This window comes from Dipodomys ordii, unplaced genomic scaffold (genome assembly GCF_000151885.1).
Source record: "Dipodomys ordii isolate 6190 unplaced genomic scaffold, Dord_2.0 Scaffold25, whole genome shotgun sequence".
Classification (NCBI taxonomy): domain Eukaryota; kingdom Metazoa; phylum Chordata; class Mammalia; order Rodentia; family Heteromyidae; genus Dipodomys; species Dipodomys ordii.
The window spans coordinates 18243577-18253783 of NW_012267241.1; the positions used below are offsets into that span (position 1 = coordinate 18243577).

At 40.0% G+C, this 10207-nt stretch overlaps 1 protein-coding gene across 1 annotated transcript in view; it reads right to left on the bottom strand.

Moving 5' to 3' along the window:
• Nucleotides 1-1304: 1304 nt before the first annotated feature.
• The window catches only part of Hrh4 (histamine receptor H4), a 15494-nt gene continuing 6591 nt past the window's right edge, over nt 1305-10207 (bottom strand). The window contains exons 2-3 of the mRNA XM_013014871.1: nt 7675-7838; nt 1305-2123 (exon numbers count right to left, since the gene is read on the bottom strand). Of these exons, the coding sequence (XP_012870325.1) occupies nt 1305-2123; nt 7675-7838 (983 nt within the window). The remainder of the gene's footprint in view (nt 2124-7674; nt 7839-10207) is intronic.

A 10207-nucleotide genomic window follows, 5' to 3' on the forward strand; every position in this document is an offset into this window, starting at 1 on the left:
CTCTGTGGCTCAAGTTGTAGAGTGCTAAGCCTTGAGCAAAAGAAGCTCAGGGACAGTGCCCAGGCCCTGAGTTCAAGCCCTAGGACTGGCAAAAAAAAAAGAAAAAAATGATAGAACATAACCAAACTAGTTAACTGTTAATTGTCAGTAAAGCATACCCTATACAAATTACATAATACAGGAATAGCTCAGAGCATTATGATACAAAATATCAGGTATATGATCAAACACATTAAAGAAATACAACAATAGTCTATTACTAATTCTCAATGTTTCCAGTTGAGTGAATATTATACATGTATATCTAGTCAGAGTCCTTTCACCGACTCTTAGCCTCCCACTTTATCCCACTTTATCTTGTCTCACAAAGAGAAGTTTTGTCTGATAAGGAAGTGGGGAGATAAGGTCAGGAAGGAACTGGACAAGCTAATGTTCCAACCACTGGTGACCATTGAGAGTCCCTCCCATTTCCTTGTATGACTGCCACGCCTTTCTCCTACTACACCACTCCTTCTTTCCAGGGGAACATCAAAGATAAGGCTGGAAATACACGTGAGCTTACATGAGCTTAGTTTCTTGCCTATGGCCAAATCAACCCCAAATCCAATTTCCAACTGATCATAACTGACCTAGCCATCTTCAGCAACAAGCTTCTTTCCTCTATTGCATACTTTAGGGAATGAATTTCCAACTAGATACATCTGAACCTGTATTAGTATAAAGTAAAAAAAAAAAAAGGTAATATTACTGCAAAAAAAATTAAGCATGGTAGGAAAACATAAACTTTGAACTTTCACAATCAATGATATTCAAGATCCACCAAAAAGAAAAGAAGTGGAGATGACTTAGAAAAATATTAGTACTTTCATGGCCATGAGGATTACAAAAATATCACTTTATTAAACTGTAATCCAGTGGAGTCATTTTCCATTGACTTCCATATTCTTTTCTGTAACTTTACACATGTTACCATGTTATGGATTGTTTGGCAGAGTGCAAAGGTCAAGATGAAAACCAGATCAAATTCACTTAAGAATGATTAAGGCCAAGCACTGGTGGCTCACTCCTGTAATCCTTGTGACTCAGGAGGCTGAGATCCAGGGTCATGATTCAAAGCTAGCCCAGGCAGAAAAGTCCATGAGACTTATCTCTCACCACCAGAAAACTGGAAGTGGAGCTGTGGGGCTCAAAGTGCTAGCATTGAGTGAAAGAGCTCAGGAAGCATGCCCAGGTCCTGAGTTCAAGCCCATGACCAAAAAAAAAAGTGATTAACACCAAAATTTCCAGAAGTGAAAACGTTCTCTTCAAGAGGATATTGACCGATTATATGGTAGTATGGGCTGCTTCTTCATACAAAAAATTTTCAAGAATGACTTCTGAAAACGCTTATGACACAAAGGGTACAAAATAGGATTGACAAATGAATTGAACCACTGCAGCCAAAACACAAATTTGTACCAGACTGCTTTACCACGCTCCCTTTGCGGATAAATGGAAAGTATAATTGTGGATAGAGAATATGGAGCCCAGCAAACAGCAAAAGCACTTAAAAGAATGGCCAGGGACTTGGCTAATTTCCTGGCTCTGAGAAGTTCAAAATTATCCCTTTGTTGAAGAGCTATGGAATCAAAGCGGGAAAGGGAACCTGTTTTAGAAGCAATGAAACTGCTATGTGTGTGGGTTCTTAAGGAAACCAAGAGGTTGATATTTTTTCTTGGTCTTTCTGAATGAAAAGATGCAGCTTCTTCCTTCCGGTCAGGTAGAGATGTCCTTGAACCTAGACCACGTCTGGAGGAGTGTCCAGAGTCACTGGAAGAGGCAGAGATGAATCCAGGATGGCTGAGACACCTATTAAGAGTCCCACGCTTCCATAGGCTCCAGTAAATCTGTACGTTAAAATAAGCCACTAAGATGATCGGGACCAGGAATTCCAAGAATGACGTGATGATAATGACATACCATTTTGAAATAAACCCAGGTTCACATTCATTAGTCCTGTTTTCCTTATTCCAGGACTCTGAAACTAGTATCATCGGTCCATTCACTAAGAAAGCCAACACCCAGACAGCCGCCATCTGAGCCACAATCTTTAAGATCCCAGTGTGTTGACTCCTATAAGATACCTACAAAAGAGCAGATAAATTTGTTTCAACATAATGAACAAAAATTGAATATACAAAGCATCCCCTAGGCCCTCAGAAATATCAATGGTACATGGGGTAGGACTTTTAACTAACATGAGTATTGTGACATGAGTTAGAAAAGAGCTCAATGTCAAGGAAACCTGAACCAAGATGCAGACTATCTTAATGGTTTGAAAGGGGAAAACTACAATCTCAAGATTAAACTTCAGACACAATAGCAAATGTCAAAGCCAATATGTAAGATAGAAATTTTCCTCCCTCCACCCCTAATATACCCTATCTGAATGTTAACTGAAATCAGGTGTACCTGAAATCTGAATGTTAACTGAAATCAGGTATACCTGATCACAGTATTTTTCAATATGCAGACGGGATAATGATAGCTATTCTTTTTTTTGGGGGGGGGGTCCAGTCATGGGGCTTGAACCCTGGGCCTAGGCGCTGTCCCTCAGCTCTTCAGCTCAAGGCTAGTGCTCTACCACTTGAGCCACAGCACCACTTCTGGCTTTTTTCTTTTTGCTTATGTGGTGCTGAGGAATCGAACCCAGGGCCTCATGCATGCAAGGCAAGCGCTCTACCACTGAGCCACCTTCCCAGCCCATGATAGCTATTCTTTTCAATCAAATAGAATACTCAATTTCAGAATGTATCACATGTAGAATAGGTATTATTTGATGACATTCATTGCCTAAAGCAATTCATCTTTGGAAGTATAGATATACAGATATAAATGAATACACATATTATATCACAGCAGAAAATGCAGCTGGGTGCTAATGGCTTATGCCTGTAATCCTAGCTACTTAGGAGGCTGAGATTGAGAACTGCAGTTCAAAGCCAGCCTGGACAAGAATGTCTGTGAGACTATCATCTCCAATAACCACCAGAGAACAAGAAGTGACACTATGGCTCAAAGTGGTAGAGCACTAGCTTGATCTGAAGAGCTCAGGGACAGTGCCCAGGCCCAGAGTTCAAGCCCCACAACTGAAACAAATGAGAAAGAGGGTTGGGAAGGTGGCGGCTCGGTGGTAGAGTGTTTATCTTGCATGCATGGGGCCCTGTATTCGATTCCTCAGCACCACAAAAGCAGAAAAAGCCAGTAGTGGCACTGTGGCTCTACTGGTAGAGCATTAGCCTTGAGCGGAACAGCTGAGGGACAGCACCCTGGCCCAGAGTTCAGGCCCCACAACCAACAAAAAAAAAAGAAGAAGAAAGAAAAAAGAAAGGAAGGAAGGAAAGAAGGAAGGAAGGAAAGAGAAAGAGAGAGAGAGAAAGAAAGAAAGAAAGAAAGAAAGAAAGAAAGAAAGAAAGAAAGAAAGAAAGGAGATCAAGTACACAGAAAGACATTTACCCCTGTGTGAGAAATGTATGTGTTAATGCAGCCTTGCCAAAACACTTGTTTCTACAAGTGTTTTTATTTGTTCAATAGCAACTAAAGCTGTAATGGCCAGTCACTTTGAGAAATACGACAGCAATAAGTTCCATTGTCTTTTTTTAACAGTGGAGAATGGCCAGGTGCTGGTGGCTCATGCCTGTAATCCTATCTACTCAGGAGGCTGAGATTTGAGGATTGCAGTTTAAAGCCAGTCTGGGCAAAAATATCTGTGAGACTCACATGTAACAAAAAAGCCAGAAGTAGAGCTGTGGCTCAAGTGGTAGAGCTCCAACACTTGAGCACAAACACACAAGGACAGTACTCAGGCCTTGACTACAGGTCTGAGGACCAGCACACACAAGACACAAACACACACACACACACACACACACACACACACACAGAGTAGAAAAAAGAAAAAGAATATCTTATAAATCTAAACATTCTTATGTCTAGCCACTCTACATTAGAGATAAATATCTGAACCAAGAACACTTAAAGGGCATCTGGAGCAGACATCAGAACCTCTTTTAAATGTGTGTGTTTCCTTCCAGGTCAAGTGTTCCATATTTGATTTAATTCTAACAATAAAAGAAATTATCAACCCAAGAAATGGGAGCATGCCTCCCTTCCCCTGTCCCTCAACTACTACTCTCTCTGAACGTTAAAGTCTCCATCGATGGTGTTTTCACATCCTAAAGGGATATGATACTGTCTAGCACTGTGGGGGGTTTTGTTTGTTCATTTCTGGTTTGTTTGTGTTGTTATTAGTGGCAGTGGTGGTAGGGGTGTGTGTGTGTGTGTGTGTGTGTGTGTGTGTGTGTGTGTGTGTGTGTGTGTGTGTGTGTGTGTATTTGATTAAGGAGAAAATATGTGTATGCTGGGTCTAAAGCTTGAACTCGGAGCCTGGGAGCTGTCCCTGACTTTTGTTGTTCAAGGCTAGCACTCTACTACTTGAGCCACTGCTCTACTTCCAACATTCTTTATTTCTAATTAACAAAAACTAGAAGTAGAGCTATGGCTCAAGTGGTAGAGTGACAACTTTGAGCAGAAAAGGCACCCAAGCCCTAAATTCAAGTCCCAGTAGCAACACTAAACAACAACAATGTATTTCTCAAGATAAGATGAAGTTCAAGCTGACCACAGCTCTCATACACAATATACTTTTTTTTCCTTGTGTTTCTCTTCCCACTAATTAATATATCTCTTGCACTAAATCTAATGATTATGAAGATGGTAACAATACCCAGATGGTCATAAAACTGCCTTTAGTTTTTTAATTGCTCAGTTCAGCCTCTGTAATGATATAATGCAATATGCCAGAAAGTGATCTCTCTTTCATTATGCATAAGGTCAATTGAGATAATGGACATCCAAGGGATTTGAGAAGAAGTTATGGATCTCTTCATCTCTAGGGAGCATTTTTGACAGATAGACAGCTCAAGCATTGCTTAAATATAGACCCAGATGGTTGGAGTGGCCTCCCTGCAGTCAATCAGTGGCCAGGTTTTAATCCATTGTAAAATACGTGCATTATTCAGGATACTGTCCCCTTCCCTCCCCCAGTGAAATAGCCAAACATTCCATCAGTCATATTTCTTTTGTAAGACAGAAATTTCCATTGGAACTTGCTGGTGTTAACAATGAGATATGCATTCTAATGTTTCCATAGTGAGTTGAATTTTGTTCCAAAAATGGTGTGTCCAAATCCTAAACACCAACACCTGTGGGTGTGGCCATCTTTTGAAATACGGCATTGGCAGATAGGCTCAAATTAAGACAAGGTTATATTAAATTATCATGATCCAATAGGACTGGAATCCTTATAAGAAGAAGAAACAGAGATACAGACACCAAGGGAAGAGACCAGATGATGACACAAGCAGAGATTAGAAGGATACATCTGTAAACCCAGAATTGCCAACATTGGAAGCTAAGAAAGACATGGAACAAGATTCCTAGCACCTTCTGAGAGAGGATAGTCCTGGGTACACGTCAATGTTAAATTTCCATTTCTAGATCCAAGAGAAATAAGATTCTGGTGCTTTTAGCATACCAGTCCCTGTCATGGCAACCTTAGCCAGTCAACCCAACTCCCTCACCAGCTCTCTTGGCAGCATTACTTTTAGCTCAAGCTTTTTTCTTCATCTTCAGGTAAAAATATGCTCCTCTTCCTATCTTTATTCTGTGTCCATTTTAATTCACATTTCCTTCACTACAGTTAGCCTACAGTTTTCCTTTCTCATCATCCTTGTTTCAGACAAATAGCATCTACCCCTCCAGAAAACATCTCTGAGCCCTGTGATCATGTACTGTCCTCTGCACTGACCTTTGCTTTTCCAAACTATGGTGAGATTTCCATTTCCTGGGCTCAGCCCCCACCCATTTCCTATCACACTGTCTCTGTTCCTTCCAGCTGCAGGAAGATTTCAGCTTTCCACCATCACTTCCTATGAGCTCCCACTGGTCTTGCTTGGATGGCTTCTTTCTTTTTGTAAGGGCTACACATGAAACAACAACCAGGCTTTAACCACGCAGAGGACAATATCCTAGCACATGGATCAGCCTATCACTGTCCATAAAAGAAATGTAACCCAATACCCCTTTCTGTAAATAAAGTTGCATTACTATACAATCAAATATTTTTTTTCATCTAGGGCTATTCTTCACGACAACAGCCAATTTGAGCAGTTACGATCAAAATCATAGGTCCTACAAAACTGAAAATATTTTTTGTCTGGCTCTGAATAGTAAAAAAAAAAACTTCCTAGTTGCTAATTTGAAAAATGTAAAGCTAACCTATAATTGGGTTCCTGGGTAAGTTCTTGGAACAGAGCATTCTGCCTTACCTAGACCATTCTGTGAAGGAGAAAGAAACGCCTGTCTTGCTTAAGCCTTGGGATTTTGGAATTACTCTGTTCTAGAAGTTTGTCTGTTGATTCATCTAAGACCTCTGTCCTGTTGGTCTCCAGAGCACACAGTCCTCCCAGACAAGAGCCTTCCTGACCTCTCAACTGCCAGCCCAGCACTCCTGTCACTGTGATGAACTCATATGTTTCTGCATCATCCTAGACTGTTAAAACAGACTGTTAATCCAGGTGCCAGTGTCTGTAATCCAACTCAAGAGGCTGAGATCCAAGGATCAAGATTCTAAGCTACCCTAGGCAGGAAAGTCTGTGAAATTCTCATCTCCAATGAACCACCAAAAACAAAAACAAGAGTGGATCTGTGGCTCAAGTGGTAGAATTCTAGCCTTGAGCAAAAAAAATTCTGGGATAGATCCCAGACTCTGAATTCAAGCCAGAACACACACACACACACACACACACACACACACACACACACACACACACAGTTGATTCATTTCTCTATCCCAGTACTTGGTAAAATGCCTATTAAACATGGTAGTTCCTGAATGATTTTGGACCCCAAGTTTTACAAGTAAATGAATTTCTCATCAAGGCCACAAAGATTTCAAATCACTGCCCCACATTGATGTGGCTCCTATCTACCCCTCAGCCTATGTCTTCCTTTGTTTTGAGAAAGTTTGCTTGCTTAAGTATTGCCACTCATTAATGAGGCTATTTGGTTAGATTTGGGGAAAGTTCAGACTTTGCCAAAGGTCCTAAATTGTCACTGGAACTTGGTCTTTCTAGATGGTTCTATTATATAACCTGTCTTTCCCCTTCAGCCATTCAGAAATGATTTTCTTGTTCCATTCAAAAATCTAGTATCTTTTTCTGTATTTACCATGTACCATCCTGAAGATAATATTCAGGTCTCAATTTGTCTATAGTGTGAAACTACTGTAGCTCTCATGTATATCCAACCTGCTAAATAACCAGTATTCTACTTGTGATCACTAATCTTTGTGTTCTTAAGAAACAAGGCAATGAGGACTTTGAGCAAAAGAGCAAAAGCTTTAAGCAAAAGAGCTCAAGGAAAATACCCAGGCCCTGGGTTCTGGGCCCAAGACCAACAACAAAAAAATTAGACATTGTTTTTGTTGTTGGAATGAAAGTATAGTAGATCATGTGCTTAGTATGTCAAAATCTATGGGATCCATCCCTAGTACCTCTTTTGTTTCTTTGCTTGGGCACCCAAAATTTACATCTCTATAATCTTGTAAGGAAAACAAATGGACATTTTACTTACAGCATTTGAAACTGACTGGTATCGATCATAGCTGATGAGGACAATATTATACACAGATGCTGTACACAAAAGATGGTCAATTATAAGCCAAAATGTACAGATTTGTATTCCAAAATTCCAGTTGAACAGTGTGTGAGGGATGAACAAAGGAATGGAAATCATACCTGTACAAAGAATAAGTAAAAGTTAAAAACTGGCACCCATCAATTAAACAATGAAGGTATTTTAATGGGTATATCACTGAGTTTATTGAAAATGCCTTCAGTTGTTATTGAATATATGTCTTCCAAAGGTCTATATATGAAGGCTTGGTCTCCAGGCTTGGAGGTTCTGTGGAATTTTAGAAAGTAGGATCAAATGGGAGTTTCTTATATCACTGGGCATGAACTTGAAAGGAATGTGGGATCCTTGTCTGTCAGTCTTTTCTGCTTCCTATTTGTAGATGTAAGCATTCATTCCAGCATGTGTTCTTAACCATTACCATCTTCCCCCAACTATTGCAATCTGCCACCCATCAGAAGCCAAACAAATAGGCTATCCAGCCTTGGGTTTGAACCTCCAAACTGATGTGAACAAACCCTCTTGCTTTATAAGCTAATTGTCACCAATATTCTGCTATACTAATGGCAGGCTATATTGAAATTCTTGGTATTTCATCCAGCATATTAGGGCTGATTTTCTATACCTCTTAAGTATGTTTTTGTAATAGTTGTCATAAGTATGCCTCCAGTAGTTACTAGTTACTAGTTATTAAACTAAGGTATAGTTTTTGCTATATACAGCAAAAACTTTTTAATTCAACCCAAAGAGAATGGGTCTCCCTTCCCTCAAATACATGTCACATCTCACATTCTCATATTTCTTTCTCCTTACCAACCTTGTTCTTTCTTCCTAGAAAAGTCTCCCTGGTGTGTGGGTGTGTGTTTCATCCTTAATATGAAAAATTACTTCCTCCATGTCATCCTTCTTAGAACTTGCTTGGTAGAGGTCATCCCTCGGTCACCTGCATTATCCTGGCTCTTTGCCATTCTCTCTCTTTTTGTTCACTAATTATATACTTTATATCATAGTAGCTATCTTTTATTCTATCTTTCCTGAGGAGCAGGATCTTGTTGTAGATCAAGTTTGTATATTTTCTACATGTAGGGACATGTATATGTCCTATGCAATGGCTTGCACATTTAAGACTAAAAGGTATTACAGAGTGGCTATTGCATTACAGATACCATCTCATTTAAACTTCCTCTTAAGCTTCTAGAGGTAGAAGCCATGCTGGCCAAACAGTTAAAGAACATAACACAATTTGACTAAGATATAATCGCCTAGCAAGTGGAGAAGACTGAATTTTGAAACCAGAAAATGTGATGAAGAACCATTGATTAACCATAAACCTTTGATGTGTAAATGAACAGGTAAGCTCAGCCAGAGTCAGGCCAGCATTGGGGACTGCTGATCAGAGGAAAATGATGACACCGGGTTCCCCTTCCTTAAGCCGTTGGAGTTTTAACTATGTTGACATTTTCACATAGGTGTCACTATTTTCCAGAGTATGATGTATCAAGGGTTTCCATGAAATCTGATTTTGTTATTATCTTCATATTTATCAGCCATTTGCATAAGTTCTCAATTGTTTTTCTGAGGACCAAATAAGTTTATTACTAAAAACAATAATAAAGCTAGGGACTGGTAGCTCACATCAGAAATCATAGCTACTCAGGAAACTGAGATCTGAGGAATGTGGTTCAAAGCCAGTCTAGACAGGAAAGTCAGTCATGCTCATCTCAACTAGAAAAAAAAAAGCTAGAAGTAGAGGTATGACACCAGCTGTGGTGGTGGTGGTAGTACTACGAGCACCAGCCTTGAGCTACAACGCTGAGCAAGAAAGCAAGGCCCTGGTTCAAGCCCCAGTACCATCATACACACACACACACACACACACACACACACACACACACACACACACACACTAGGATAAAGAAAGAGATGAGAGAAGGAGAAGGAAAGAAAATGTATTATCCCAAAACAAGACAATATTAAACCTACATGGCATGATTTTAGAACCAGTGAAAGAGAATATGATGTCAAACTTAATATTCTGTCTTCTGTTTTGTTTGTTAGAAACTGGGGCTTGAACTGAGGCCCTGGGCTCTGTCCTTGAGCTTTTATTCAAGGCTATGGCTCTACTACTTCAGCCACAGCTCTACCGATGGCTTTTGGTAGTTCATGGGAGATAAGAGTCTCACAGACTTCCCTGCTTATTTCAGACCGCAATCTTTAGATGTCAGCCCCCTTGAATATCTAGGATTACAGACCTGAACCACCAGTGTGAGGCTTGTTTCTTTTTTATAACACTGAAGTTTGATCTCTAGGCCTTGCCATTTGAGCCACCCCTTCATCCCCTGTTGCTTCAGTCTGTTTTTCAGAAATGGCACATTTGCCAAAGCTGGCAACAGACCTGACTTCTCTTACCTTCACTGACTTGTTTCAAGATGGAGTCTTAATAATATATATATATATATGCATATATATATAT